Here is a 16,015-nt window from a genome sequence, read left to right as displayed (position 1 = left end):
GCTTAATGCATTCATTCAGTTGGAGCTCTGAGAAATGACTGCATTCTAGCTTGGCTCTAAAACAGGTCTTCTAACACTGGGAGGTGCGATGTAGCGTCGGTGGAGGGCTTACCTGAGTTCCCAGGCCCAACAGGATGAGCATGAAGAAGAAAAGCAGAGACCAGAGAGGGGAGATGGGCAGCAGGGTCAGGGCCTCAGGATAGGCCACAAAGGCCAGGCCAGGCCCGTGGTCAGCCACATCCGCTACGTTCACGCCCAGGTTGTGTGCCATGAAGCCCAGGATGGAGAAGATGACGAAGCCCGCGTAGACGCTGGTTGCGCAGTTGGTCACACTGATGATAATGCTGTCCCTGTACCGATACGGAAAGCACGGTTCAAGCTTTGCAGCTCACATCAGAGGAGATTAAAATGTAAAATGAGATTAAAATCTGTTCAAAGGCATTTCTATAACAAGTTAACCCAAAATGACCATATATTTTACATTCATACTTTGTTATAACTTCAACACCTAAATTTAAAACCATCATTTGTAGAACATATTCCATCACCTCAGCCTTTCTTCTTATTTACCACAAGATGGAGCTAAAATACTGGTTCCAAGTGCAAATATGAACTGTATTGCAGACATTCAGTCAAAAGTAACTGACGTTTTCACAGCTGTGTGCAGAGATATGGGGTTTTATTGATAACTCTGCATGCAATCATACAGAATTGGGGAATAAGCTCAAGAGAGGAATCAATTCCCTGAAGTCTGACTATCATGGAAATCTCAATATTCAACAGAACTCACTAAACTCACTAAAATGCAAATCCTTGTTGTCAATCTTGATTTCTATCCATTCACACATTAATATGTGAAAAAATATCCAAAATAAGTCAAATAAAAAACACAATAAATAAGAACTGTTGCAGATGAGAGGCTATTCAACTCATCTTGCTTCTTTTGTACATGAATACCTATGTTAAATCTAAACTTTCACTCAGGTATTTCTAAAAAGAGCTCAGAGGCTGATTGTCAGTTTTACTTGACTGTAAAAACCAGTTTCTAATGCCCACAACTCCTTGTTGAAGTATGTCCTAGTTTTGCTACAAAGTCTAAAATATTCCTCTAGGCTGACCCTATCTAGACCAAATAAGATTTTATATATTTGAATCCAACCTTCTCTCGACTTCCGTTGCTCTAGACTGAAGAGATTTAGATCCCTTGACCTGTCTCTGCAAGACAGACAATCCCCTGAGACTAGGAACCATTCTTATTGCTTCTCTTTGAGGTAAAGCTATAATGTTCTTATGTCTGCAAAACGAACACAGCAATCTAAACGAGATCTTACTGGTGTGTTGTAAAACCTGAACATAACATCCCTGGATTCAAATTCCACACTTTTTCCTCCAAACCCTCCTAAATTCTATTTGCTATCTCTATTGTTTCGCAGATTGCTCTGATCAGAACCCAGAAGAACCCAGATCCAGTTTAAAGGACGGTAACAACCATAAGTACAGTATGACGTACCGGAAGCAGTTGTTGTGGAATTTGTTATAGGAGGCCATGGTGATGAGCCCCCCCCAGGCACATCCGAGGGAGTAGAAGATCTGAGAAGCAGCATCTCCCCACACCTGAACCAAAGAGACAGAAGCAGCCAGTTTTACAATAGCATTGGAACTGGATGGCCAACAATTTCAGACCCTATTAATCAGGGTTTCCAGACTAAAAACTGGTGGGACACTAGCAAAATGGGCTAACTAACCTTAGCATCCAAGATCTTCTGCCACTGTGGTGTCAAGTAGTACTTGATTCCATTAATGGCACCATCCAGGGTGATTCCTCGAATGAAGAGGATGGTCAGGACAACATAGGGAAATGTGGCTGTGAAATATACCACCTGTTTGAGCAAAGCACAAATTATCAAAGAACAAATGGTGGACAAAAACAGTTAAATTCTGTCAGTGAAAAGGACAGAGCACAATTATATGTCAGTTCTGCTTAATCAGATGCATCCTATAACAAAATGTGGGTCTTTAAAAGTACAGCAGTTCAGAAAAACAGAAGTGAAGAATCCTTTTCATTTCTTTCCTTAAACCTCTTACACATCTTAAAAAGTCCTTCCATCTTTTTGAGATCACAACTTTAAAAAACACTGCAAGATTTTTTTTTATTTTGTTTCTAAATTAATTATGCCCTTTTCCTGACAAACCTCCTGTTAAAACTCCAACATTCCAAATTCCCATTTCTTTTTAAATCAAGAATTAATCCAAATTCTCTGGGAATTGTTCTAACAATATATACTACTTGTGCAAATAGGCAGTCAGCCATCACTCATACCTTAACTGTTCATCTCAAACAGTTTTATCTGAAATTCTAAACACAACTATTTGGAAAAAAAAATTAAAAGCTCAGAAAAAATGTTTGCAGTAGGAGGTGGCATTCCAACTATGTTAAAACTCATTCTGTAGGAGTACAATGAGTACACTAAAGTATTGCCTGGATTATCACTGTGCCCTTAGATATATATACGCGAAGAATCTTGTATCACTTACTTTCCCTGAAGACTTGACTCCTCTGATAAGGCAAAGAAACACCACAACCCAGGAGACAGCAAGACATCCCAGTATAGGAAGTCGCACTTCTCCAAAATTTCCAATATCATCTGAAATGTTCAGCACGTAGTACCTGAAAAAAATCAAACAAGATTTTCATTTAAAGAAATCTGCTAGAAGCAGAAGAAAAATTCCAAAATGCTGGATTTGGTAAGAGGAGCACCTTAGACTGAAACTAGTTGTTTTGTTAATGACAACAAGGTAGAAAATAATTGTCTTCCCCATGTTGATGTAAAATAAAAAGACAGCAGAAGGTGGTCTCGTAAAGAAGGGTCACAACTGCTTCCAGGCTACAAAATAATACAGTTTTGTTCATGAGCTCTTTAGAAGGAACTCAAAGGTCATAAAAGAAATGTGTAGTACAGGTCAAATACAGTTAAAGGCTTAAAAGGGGAAAGACCCTTTTCTTTTCTGTGTTCCCTCTCAATTCAGCTGTTACAATGTAGTTATAAGGTTTTGTAATTTTAAAAAGGGAGTGAGACTCATTTATGTAAGGTTGTGTGATGTAAACCTTCATCATCAGCTATTAAAAATATAAAAATTAGGGTAAGACCATAGTGAGCTAATATTTGATGTCGCAGATCCCTGTACTAATTATAGTAGCGGGTAAACAAAGACTGTTCCACAGACAATGGGATTGTTTCTAACTGCTGTTGGCAACAAAATGCTCCTTTCATCTTACAGTGACATCACAATGCATGAAGAGAAGCACAAAACCTATTATAAAGCCATCAGGAAAGGTTATTGTTGTTTCTTCTTTGTGAAATTCTAAATCACCGACTATACACTAGAGCAAAAAACACATCAGAACTGACCCTATTCTGCCTATACAGTAAAACAATCACTACCTTTTAAAGACGAGACAAGACCACTAATGGAAATAAAAACCTGTCCTCAAACAAATATGGTTTTTCAAGTTCTGTGCTCACATGACTGTGTAATTCACAGCAGAGTTCCGGGACTACAGCATGACACAGAAAAGACTCCTTTAACTCAGAAAGAAATGCACTCCAATGCGACACAAAACAAAAACCTCAATAGCCTCTGATGTTTCGTGTATCGATCTGAAAGAGTCGCTGATTTTGTTTGATGTGACGTTACGCATGCTGGCCTGGATTGAGATTGGAAAAGAGGACATCGGTGGATGTCCCTTCCACTGCCACCTAGCAGGTCAAGCTCATCCCTAGAAAGATGCAGTGAGACAGTGTAACAAAGTACTCGGACAGTCTGCTCGTACTTCCAGTATTCCTCGCTGGGGCTGGTCCTTTTCACTGTCCTGTTGGCCAGCTCTGTGAAGTTGGACATCAGTGCGGTTGCGTTGGCATAGGAGGTGCCCACCACCCCACTGCAGTCCTTGGTGTTCCACTGGTTATTGCAGTATGTCCAGGGCAGCAGGCTGGTCATGGACATGAAGAAGTAGTAGAAAGCGATGCAGATGACCACGTTGTAGTAAATACCGATGTATGTGGAAACCACCATCATGCCATAGCCCACTCCTGATACCCCGAGAGAGGCAGGGGAGGGAAAGAGAAAACCAATTAAAATTCACTCGGATACCAAACACAGCTCCCTGCCAGTTCCCTTAATGACAGAAAAATTCTTATACATTTTGACCAGAGAAAACTCCTCAAAGACTACAACAGAACCTTAAATAAACCTAGAAAACAGTCCTGAAATAGCCAGCTGTTAGCTGCTGTGCCGTTCAGACCTCTTTTAGAAGAGCTGAGCACAGAAAAACATACAGTACATTAGGAGAGACTAATAGCTATTTGAACTCTGCTTTTTAAAAGAATAATTCAGAATCATTTCCATGACGTAATTTCTTTCTGCGTACCTTTAAACATTGGGCTGACCTTCCACACCCCCAGGCAGCCCAGGCTGGCAAATTGGCCGAAAGACAGCTCCATGAAGAAGAGGGGGATCCCACAGAACACCAGCATGATGAAATAGGGAAACATGAAGGCACCTGGGACAGCAAAACAGCATTCTGAGTGTCACTGCCCTGCTTTTTTAAAGAGGGTAATAACAGTGCTGGGAGTTTAACAATCCCTTTATCTTCAGAGAGTCGGAATGAGCTGGAGCCTAACACCGCAGGCACAGGGCACAAGACGGGATAACCTGCAGAGGTCTCCCCTCCATCGCAGGGCACACGCACACGCATGCACTCACACAGGCTAGCACGTGAAGGAGGGCAGGCATGTGTTTGGGCTGTGGGAGGACATTGGATTACCTGGAGAAAACCCACACAAAGAACATTTAAAGCCCATACAGGCAGGGTTGGACTCAAAGCGCAGGACCCCAGAGCTGTGAAACAACAGCACTACCATGCTGCCCTAATACAACCATTATCGAACCAGATGTGTTCATGAGAATTTTCTCATGAGAATCCTGATCTAGAAGGTAGTCATTTATACAGCAGGATATTTTACAGGAACAACGTGAGAATGAGCGTGCGACAGAAATCTCTCCCACCTGGGATCGGGACCCACAACCCCCCCAGTTACAAGTCCAGAGCATTAAGACTATCGACAGCACAAGCCTGCCAGTTATCCTACATCAAACAGCTTTGTACCATTAGCAGCTATCAAAAATTCAAATCATCTGGCTGGTTTTGTTTTCTGTAAAGCTGGTATCAATGTTTCATGCATAAAAATATGACTTAAAGAGGAAGCAAAGAGGTTCATTATCAGTGATAAAAAGACACTTGCTATTTACATTTAGCTGTCACATTGATTATGAAACAGGTAGCAGATGTTAGATCCATTAGCTCTAGGACAATCCATGGCAAATCAATAAACATTCAGATACTGTAAATGTTTAAGTAAATGAGTTTCAGTGAAGCAAATACAAATAAACACTCTGAGTGGTTCAGATGAATTTGTTCATTATGAGAATGATGACCATATTGTACCTCCTACAGCACAATATCACCATACTGGGGCACTGGACTGGAAATTCTGGTCTAAAGGGAAGAGTGCCACCTACTGGTCTATCAACAGCACTTTTCTTTGGGTGTCACCCATCGCAGTACTGACCGGGCCAAGCCTTTCTTAGCTGCTGAGATCTGATGTGATTAGGTTACAAGTAACACTGCTGCCTTTTAATGCCTTTCCTTAGAAATTAAGTATCGAATTGCAGGAGTTGTATGATAAGTGAAAATCTTACGCTTTTGTAGAGCTATAACACAAACAGGACTTTTTTTCCCATTTGGAAAGCTTCTTTATGTCTTCCTGTCTGTGGAACAATTATTCATTTATGCGAGGTTGACAGATGCATTTTTCTTTTCCACTTGAATTAGTCGACGGTGGGGAATGAAAGTTAAATTGAAGTAGCTTTAGTACTTTTTTAAAAGCCGCTGTGCTAATAAACCATTACAGAAAGGGGTCAATGTTTTAAGTGAGCACGGATGATCAGATCGTGCATACTGCTGACAGGGATTAAATACAGTACACCACTGAATGGACTGCCTGACCTCCTCCATTTCGGTAGCAGAGATAAGGGAATCTCCACACGTTGCCCAGTCCTACAGCATAACCCACGCTGGTCAGCACGAACTCAATCTGGTTGCCCCAGTTTCCACGTCTTGTGTTCTCGTCCTTTTTTACAGCCTCTCCTGGAACAGCTCCGTTCTAAAAAAGGATAACAAAATCGTTAAGATTCTCCACACCACATGAGATCTCTTTGAATATATCTTTCTGACCTCGAGGAGTGAGTAGTTCTATCTTTTGCGATGCTGCTACAGCTGCTTAAGCAGAATTGCTTCACTGTGCACATCCTGCATGTTTTTTTACTTATAAAACCCCGGTTCAGTGAAATAATTCTCAGATCACATCCTCAGTTGTGTCCTCTAAGCCAGATGTTCTGAAAATCCTGATTCTAGATTCTGCTGGGGTTTTTTTCCCCATCTGAGCTCCAATTCTACAGTGCTAATTCATGACATAATTGAGAACTTAAACTTTTTTTACCATCTTTCTTCAATCAGTCATAACACTGTCAATTTTAAGGGTAATTTTTTTGCCACAACTTCAGTACACTGAAATGTATGCAGTCTCTCCTGAACATGCTTGTCATCATCTCTAACTAAACATCTCTTACAAGCTCATCAAGTGATGATGAACAGATATAGGTAGGAATGACACTGTGTCAGACACTCCCAGGAGTGCTTAATTTCTTCTGCAGAGGTCAGCTGAATAAACATCAGGAAACGCCCCTTAATTATGAAACTGGTACAGGATTGGTACCAATACCACTTAGGAATCCCATTTAATCTTTTTATGAGTTGAAAGCAAATGTACAAATATTTCGAAAAACAGTCAACTGAAGTCAATTAGCCTCCGATTAATTACTTGTCTGGAGCAAAAACAAGAAGACACAGCATTACTCCAGGACCAGAGCTTGGAACTGCTGCTCTGAGCCACTATCTGTCAGATATCGCTTCAAGCCGTTAAGAGAAATTATGCAGAAAAAAAGCCTCTAATTGTTTTTTCCCCAAGCAGCGGCCAACATCAAATAAACAACAACCTGAAAGACATCCTTGAAAGCATGAAATGAGAACGGTCATATGATTATTAAATAATTTCATATGGTGTGAAATTATTTAATAAATAAAAACTTGGCAAGATCTGAAAATGGACAAAAAAGCAAGAAGTGTTTAATAAGTTTCTCTTCAGAAACCAATACTCCTGGTATCCATGTACTTTGGAGATGTAATATTGAGTAATTCATCAATATATGCTCTTTTATAGGGACCTGTCCAAAAGGCACTAGTGTGTCTTTGTGACATTATTTTTTATGAACATCCTTAGTGGTTACATTTGTTGAATTCAAGTCTGATAATGACTCAATACTGGGAAAGACAGAGCATGATCTGTTATCAATGCAACTGCATGAGGTCAATGCTGGATTGAGGGTGAGAGATGTTCTTCACTTTTCATTATAGTATCACACTTGTGGATGTCGAATGACAAAGCAAATGAGCTTCTAATGTCTATATAGAGATATAGTTATCTCTATCTGAGCTTCAAACACTAGTGGGTATCAACCAGAAACTGAAACTACTGTGCTTAAAAAATATAGTACATGTCTTAACCTGGGCATTGGACACTGTTGGAACACTGAATGAACGATCTAACAGCTGTTTGCTAAACAGATAAAGGACATACTGTAGCAAGTGTAGGAGATCAAAGCGGAGAAAGTTATTTTGTCAGTTTCCAATACTTTGACAATGGGTGATTGGTGGCTGCTACAAAGCAAACATTTCTTAAAGCTAATTCAAAATAATTTATTTAAACACAAAATCCATACAAAACAACGTAAAGCGATATACAATACCAAAACAGCTTGAATTCAAAATTCAATGAGTAAGATGATATAGGGATTTCCAAGCAGATCACAAATATTCACCAAATATCTTTATCTTCCACAAAACATTCTGATGATACAATCTTCCCAAACTAATTCTTGGACACTATTATCCCCCTTCCCATTCAACAGCCCTGCAGTTTCTTATTAACTATCATGCCAGACAAGTCAATACACATTCCTGAATGTGACTACCGCCACGCAAGAAGTCTTCCAAACCAAGCTATACATAAGACATGTATAAAGCTTCCTTTTGAATTGTCTGCTTTCCAAGCCATTAAATACAATCTTGCAACTACAATCTTATTATTTGATTATCTTCTGCAGAACAAATTCAACTACTCGATTTAATGAGAACATAAACCATGACTATGTGCAAAATATTACAATTTGTCACAATTTATTTGTTTATTTTACTTTACCTTGAGCGTTTATCAGATGCTCTTTAAGTTGACCTTTACTGCAACCCCCAGAAGGGGAAACTAGGAGAACCTAGTTTTAGCTGAATTGCAAAATATTTCTTAATCTTGCTTTGTGCCCTACACCTATTTGACCGAATCTGAGTTATAGTGACAGTGAAACAGGAATAAGAAGCTTTCAGAACAGAGGACGGTGGATGGAAATACTTTTACAAGAAAAAAAATACAATGGTTACCGATTTCTCATGCATCTCACACTTTTTCTTTTAAAATACTGCTGAATTCAGATCCGGTTGCAATTGAATTTGTCATAAGCACTGTACAAAAGATACCACATATTGTGGTCCTAGAAGAAGAGATGAACTAGGAAAAATCATCAAAAGGTACAATCTTCATCGGAGAAAGGCACGCACATAACATTTAAGAATCATTGTTTATCTAACCAAATCTATTTGCATTTGTTCAGCTAAGTGGCACTAGTGTGGCATCCAGGTCCCCTTGTGTGATCCATGCACGTGGGTATCCATGTGGAATGCTGTGTCTGGAGCATCAGGCACTGGAACTATTTCTGTTGCACACCATATGAGGCTAAAAGGTCCCAAGACCATTGCTCTCAGCAGGGAAAATAAACATACAAATAGCAAACTAATTTACAGTTGTCAGCAAGGATTCACAAAATGTAATCATACCTCCCTTTGATTCATTTTTTCACTTTGCTTTTTAATTGCTGTGGATAAGGTTTTACAGGGAAATGTATTCAGGTGTTAATACGTAACACCACAACCTTCATTTTCTCTGAAACACAAAAGGTATGTGTATAACCCAATGAAAACTGTTCTAATCCTTTGTTAAAAATCTAAGCAAAACTTTCTGAGTTCCCATTATACTTGTGTGTGGTTTACATATGTTGTTCTCTGATCACCATATTTAAACAACAATACAAATCAGAATACAAACGAATTAAAAAATATACATAAATATACCATTCAAGTAAAACATGATCTCAAATCACTGAGACAACACCAATTCATTACTATAGGCATCACTATGGTGTACGGGAAGTACATTCTCTTTTAATAAACTAAATACTATATTTAATATTAGTATATTTGAATATTACAGTATATTATTAGTATATTGAAAAGTGCTAAATAATGTTAACAGAAAGCTACATCTTTCAAAGACAAGAAATCTTCTTTACAGAATCCCACATATTGTGTACATAAGCAGGGAGTTACACATATAATCACAGGTTGGAGTAGCTATTGACCTACAACTTGGGACATAATCATAAGACCTGAATCTCACCTACGTTATTATACATAGTTTTACCTTACAAGCACACAACACAATGCCAGGATGGCTGAGATTCATGCCTTAATGTGAACACTTGGGAGTGCTCAGCTGTGCCAGGATGGAAATACCAATAGACAAAAGCTTGAGAGAAGAGGGAGCTCAGAATACGACTCATTGGTATCAGAGTCACTGTCTTTGCTACCTTCCGACTCATACAGTAGATCTGGAGGGCAGACACATGCTCGCTGTGTCTCTCAAGCCGCAGCTGAGTGGTAAATACATAAGGAGTCCCCTCAAGCAAGCTGATGCAACTCATGACTTCTTTGAATTATTAAACACGTCTTTTTACACACACATAAGCACGTCATCTACACATTGCAGTTGCCTTGAGGGTTTCACCACTATACTGAAGGTTAGGCGGACTTTGGAGTATGTCTTCACTTTTGTTATTAGTGCCAAGCCTTTTTAAAACTGATCTACAATTGAATGATCAAGAACAATACTCCGTCTTCAGGAATGCTATAAGACGTGCACCATCAGAAAACATGATGTTGAGGGGATAAACTCGGAAAATCAATACATTTCCAGAAATGCTCAAGTAATTATGACAGCATGGTTAACACCAGTTGTTAAAAGATTATTTTAAAATATTAGCTGAAACAAGAAGGATGCTTTATTGTTGGAGCAACTGATCATCACAAAATATCTTGTGCTTCAGTGTTGTGAATACCATGCCCATAGAATACACGCAGTTTTATAGGTAATAAAATATTGGTGTGCTTCGCACAGTGAAATTATTTTTACATTTTTTTGCAAAGCAAGTAAAAGAAACCGTATATGTATATGCTGTCTTTACAATTTTAGAAGGCTCTGCTCATTTTTTCCCCACTAGGGCCGATAATTTAGACAAAACACGAAGAAAATACTGCAGTTTTAAATAACAAAATTGATATTTCAAACTCAGAGAAGCTATTTCTAGGCATCAGCAGAAAAAATGTGGAAGCAAACAGTGGCGTTGCCTCATAAAATCTATCCTCATTTCTCTCCAAACTCCCAAGCCCAGGTGTTCAGACATTCGTTTTTTTCGCTTCATGAACTTCTCTGACTGGGCTCTAAACGGGCTAATACATCTACAACGTGCCAAAGTGGGCTCATCTGGCTCTTATTATATAAGCATAGCACACACTCCCCAAGTGTCTGTGGATGATGTTCCAAATCAGTGCTCTTCAGCATCTCAGAGATTCAGGCTATAGCTAACCCTTTTCACCCAATATCACCTAAGTATACTTTGGCAGTTTATAGAACAAACTTAGTGAGTCTGCCACCTACCACACTTAAGAGCAAAACTATTAACCGTTAAATCCCCACTTTTGCTCTCGAAGGTAAGACCACTGCACAATGCTCTGTAATGGCACAATATACTGACACAGATATTTAACTGAGCTTGAGATTTCAAACCACAGGTCTTTACAGGAATTTCTATTAAACATTTTAACGTGGCACTAATGCACAACACCTGAGAAGAAAATGCATTTCTGAGCACATTGAGAAGCTTTGGCTTAACCTGCTTGGCTGAGGGTTAGCCCCCTCTCTCTAGGACAAGGAAGAGAGACAAGTTGACATTGTGGAGAATGATGAGCTAGAGTAGCAGAGGGGAGAAAATATATGGTTGTGGTCATCCCTCCAGAACACTTACTAAAAATTCCATTATAAGAAAAAACATTGAATTTACTATACGGTCACACATCTACAGAATCTCAACCTGAAGGAGAAAACAACACCAGACAGTTGGCTCACTTTTATAGTTCCTCACATTCCCTGAGCTCCCTTTCTACAGCACACAGTGTATTACAAACGGGTGCGATCCGAAACCTGCATTCCACATCTGAGTGCTGAGAGCAGCCAGCGACAGTTCAAATATTAGCTCAGGTGAGGACTAGGTAGACCAAATATGAAAGTAAGACTGCTTGCAGTCTTTCAGAAAAAGAAGTCTGAAAATAGCACCTACTTACCTGTGGTATTTTAAAATGCAGAATGTAACTATGTAGATACATACAAAAGTGTATTGGTTAGTCTTTTTGTGTCAGAAATTTCTCTTAACGGTCTTTGGTTGTGGTTATATCTGTTGAAAGATTTGATTTTGGAAACTGTAGGTCAAGTCCCTACATGAAACAAATCAAAATACAGATGGCACAGTAATAATAATAATAATAATAATAATAATAATAATAATAATAATAATAATTGCTTACACTTATATAGCGCTTTTCTGGACACTCCACTCAAAGCGCTTTACAGGTAATGGGGGCTCCCCTCCACCACCACCAATGTGCAGCATCCACCTGTAGTGGATGAGTAGTGTATAAACCAAACTAATTATCAGTAAAAATGTATCATAAATATGAAGAAACCTAAAAAATGCCACAGCAATTCCAAGCCTTCAAATGAGAGGTTTGCGATAAGACATTAATATTCACTCGTGGAGGGTTTTTAGTCCATAAGGTTTTATAGGTGACTTAATCTATGATGAGTACAAACCTGGAAACAGACTAATTTAGGGAACACTTGATAAAACAAGTCATTAGAAGACAGGACAGCCCCCAGGGACCAGGGATGAACGTCAATGATGACAGACGTCATGCACTATATTTGCAACAGAGCAATCCTCCTTTTAATGCACTCAACTACCAAACGGTAAGCAACAAATCAAAATACTATGTTACAACAGCCCTCACAGTGCTGTACTTTGTCCTTTGTCAAAGAAAATGAAACAACATGTATAGAAATGCTGCCTTTTGCCAGTGACAATTTTGTCATTATCTGTCATTTTCTAACAAAAAAAGTAACATGAATTATCTCTCCTCTCTCACCACCTCCTGGAGTGCGATCACCTGACTGAAAACTTTACTGACTGCTCCAAGCACAGCTGAAACTGGAATCCAGCACTTTCCTGGCATGCAAACATCCGAAAACATTACGGATCAAGCACTCATAGACAGAGGCATATCCCAGCACTCATTTTCACAAACACTTTCTTTCTACTTCACTCGTTTCTGAGCCATCAGCAATGCTGAAAAAATGAAGCTCTGCTAATTACCTTATCCTTAATCAGCACGCATTTTGCGAACAAAGCACTCATGGATGAATTACAAAACAAAATGTTTCTAAACAAAAAATGGGTAGTCCATTTAAGAAGTGTATACTACCAACAGGAAATAAATGGTAAAATGCTCAACTGTTTGGAAACCGTAAGTATTCATTAAATTCAAGTTTAGGAATTAATTAGCAATTCCAAACATTTTTAAACAGATTGTTCTTTTAAAAGAATGATTTATGGGTAATTACGAATACACAAGAACACAGCAGGGGGATAATTGATCCTGCCTAAGGCAAGCAGCACATTAATTTGCGGGGTTCTAAATGTGAACTGAAGCAATGCATAACAGTCTTAGAACTTGAGTTTTCATGAATGATGGAGCAAGCTCTTGCATCTAATTCAAGAGGCATCTTAAGCCAAGAGTTAGAGGACAAGCCTAACGGAAAACCCCTTTAAGAACAACAGGGGTATTGAGAGTATTGAGGGATCTTAGGATTTTAAGGTGCTAAATCTTTGATAAACTTGCACGTGTCTTTAGCATTAGCTCTTTGTTTTGCTTTTAGACTGTTGGCTACATATTAGTTAGTAAAGGAACAAGTAATAGGTTTATTCCATGCTGAAAAAAAGAAGAAAGAGAACACAACGTTTCGGCCGTGGAGCCTTCTTCAGGTGACACCGAAACGTTGTGTTCTCTTTCTTCTTTTTTTCAGCATGGAATAAACCTATTACTTGTTCCTTTGCAGCCTACGCATGCTGACGCAGCTCCCCACCTGAACTACTACCATATTAGTTAGTATCCTGTCTAGTTCTCCATTTTTTCCCCAACCAGTATGAAAAGAAATGTACAGCCGTGCCGTGTCACGTGTCTTGCTTCACACCACGCTGAGAAAAGCAGATTCCAGGCGTCTCACCATGTGCACAGCTGCACATGGGAGCAGGTCCTTGGCCTTTTCACACTTGCGCATATACGCCAATAGCAGCTGATAAAAATACTTAAGTCTGCAAGGAAAATTACCCCTTAACTGGTTTTATTACTCATACTAAGTATCTTGATACAAAAACAAGGACCTCAAATTATTTTTTCTAGTTTATTTGTGTTCAATATTGAGTAATATATCCATGGCATTATTCTAACATTTAATATCAGTAGACCTTTATTGCAGTAAAAAGTGTTCTACCGAGAGACTTTGTGCTTAACAGGCTCTTGCAAACTGAGCATCAGAAATAAGATATGAAATGCACACAGTAGACTACAGTGCATTGGTGCTGTCGTTAAAAAAAAGACCTGTCTTATGAAGGAAAACAATGTCATCCTGAAGTGAAAAGACTTTGCAAGGAAAACAGCTCAATCTTCAGTTTGAAAAACGTCTGAGGTACAGATGATCTTTATTACAAAGAGGAGATTGGAAAAGCAAGAAGGGTTCTCTTGGGATGGCTTAAAAGACTTCTGCTGATAAGTAATTTATGACAGACAAGCTTTGAATGCGGACATCTCAGCCCCAGCCCTGACACTTTGAGAGTGATACCCGCCATGACCCGAAACAGGTTCGGGACCCGTCTGGTGGAAGAATGTGTTAGCTGGCCCATTCCTGCTACCAGACACCAGCCAGAGCCAGCACCCCACTGGGAAAAGCTGGAGACCCAGGCAATTCAGGGGAGCTGGAAGCCTTAAAGGTGGGCTCCAACCACAGACAACAGCACTGGTTCCAGTATCTTTGCCTTCCTTATCTTTTTAAAGAATACTTAACAACAATTTATCTTGATGAATTGTAAGAATCTGAAATGAGATTTTAACATGCACACGTATATAAGTTACAGAATATATATGTTCGGGAACAGTGCAAAGTTCACAACCACTACATCATCTTTTTTAGACATTTTAAGCACGTATGGTATGAAAGTCAGTTAAATAGTAGACAGTTTAAAACTGAAGCGACAATATACTGTAATTCTTCGGAGGGGGGGAGGCTTTGTCTACTGAATTCTTGCCATCTTTATTGTGCTTCACACAAGAAGAGAAAATCTGAGAACATTTTATTTTTCGCAATAAAAATAATTAGGAAAACTCAGGATTTTTGCATCAAGAGCAGAGCAATTTTAAAATTAAGTACATAGTCTATATGCTTTATATTAATAAGAAATGAATAATGAAACAAGTGTCAGTATAACTGTTAGCTTTGTTATTGTTCAGAAGATTTTCTGAAAACTTATTTTCTGTAAGACTTAGTCAGTGATATAAAATAGTCTCCAATTTTTAATTTCAAACTTTTGAGTTTTTCAGCTCAGCTGAAATCACAGAGATTCAAACCCTATATGAAGCCACATTATCTTAACAGTTTATTTTATTGTCACTTACCTGTTCATATTCCATAATGTCCATCGGCCAAATACCATTCCAACACCAGCTGGCTTCTGAGCCTGCAGAGCACACTACATGCTTTTGTGTGGTCAGACTTTGTAAGTGAATAACTGCAGATACACAGTAAAATATTCACATACACTGACACAGGACACCTTCTCTGCATCTTTCTCTGACTCATTAAGGGTAAACAGCAGGGGAGGTCTTTGGTATTTGAAAGTCATGAACTGAGCGCTAGGGCAGAAACTGTATGTCCATGGCTACAGCAATTTTTGAAAATTGATATATTAATAATATATTACACTCCAAACACAGTTTATTTTTGGTAAAGTGTTCATGCTTTAAGATATTATGTATTACTATTTATTGTATTTAAGAAATTTGTTTTTATTTTCAATTTTACAGCACAGATTTATTCCATTAATTTTTTATTTTTTATTTTATTGAAGTGTAGTAATTTTCCAAAACTGAGTCAAAAACTGTATGGTACTAACACACAGTACAGAAAAAATCAAAGACATTAACTGAGAAACAACACAACTCAATCACACCCTGATCTGCTAAATCCAACAGCCCACTGGATGTACATTTCTGTCACAGAAGATTGCAACCTGTTGCCCTGTCTGACTTTTACATGCTTTACCAAAGAATTCCTCATCAATGGACACATTCAACTTGGCTTGACAATTCTAATTTTGCCATTCCTTGAGCCAGAACATTCGATCCACAACCACTGAGAATGGGTGCAGTGTGACACAGAGACGCTAACCTGCAGAGCTCCCAAGCAATGCTATCTGATCTACAGCTCTTGCCACCTTCAACAACAGCCCACTCTCTCTTTTCACACACCAGCACAGAAGGGCATGCTCATCTTTAGTATAATTAATA

General features: G+C 38.8%; 1 protein-coding gene across 6 annotated transcripts in view; it reads right to left on the bottom strand.

The window, feature by feature from the left end:
• The window catches only part of slc6a9 (solute carrier family 6 member 9), a 74,307-nt gene that overhangs the window by 8,939 nt on the left and 49,353 nt on the right, over positions 1-16,015 (bottom strand). For 5 of the 6 annotated variants that reach the window (XM_015355309.2, XM_015355310.2, XM_015355308.2 and 2 more), the window contains 7 exons: positions 6,068-6,224; positions 4,430-4,561; positions 3,833-4,091; positions 2,536-2,668; positions 1,746-1,880; positions 1,511-1,614; positions 113-350 (listed from right to left, as the gene is read on the bottom strand). In XM_015355309.2, coding sequence (XP_015210795.1) covers positions 113-350; positions 1,511-1,614; positions 1,746-1,880; positions 2,536-2,668; positions 3,833-4,091; positions 4,430-4,561; positions 6,068-6,224 — 1,158 coding nt within the window. Of the gene's footprint in view, positions 1-112; positions 351-1,510; positions 1,615-1,745; positions 1,881-2,535; positions 2,669-3,832; positions 4,092-4,429; positions 4,562-6,067; positions 6,225-15,124; positions 15,216-16,015 lie in introns of those variants that run through there. The other variant, XM_015355311.2, reaches the window with a different exon arrangement.

This window comes from Lepisosteus oculatus, chromosome 9, assembly GCF_040954835.1.
Source record: "Lepisosteus oculatus isolate fLepOcu1 chromosome 9, fLepOcu1.hap2, whole genome shotgun sequence".
NCBI lineage: Eukaryota > Metazoa > Chordata > Actinopteri > Semionotiformes > Lepisosteidae > Lepisosteus > Lepisosteus oculatus.
This window is presented reverse-complemented; position numbering and strand designations above follow the sequence as displayed.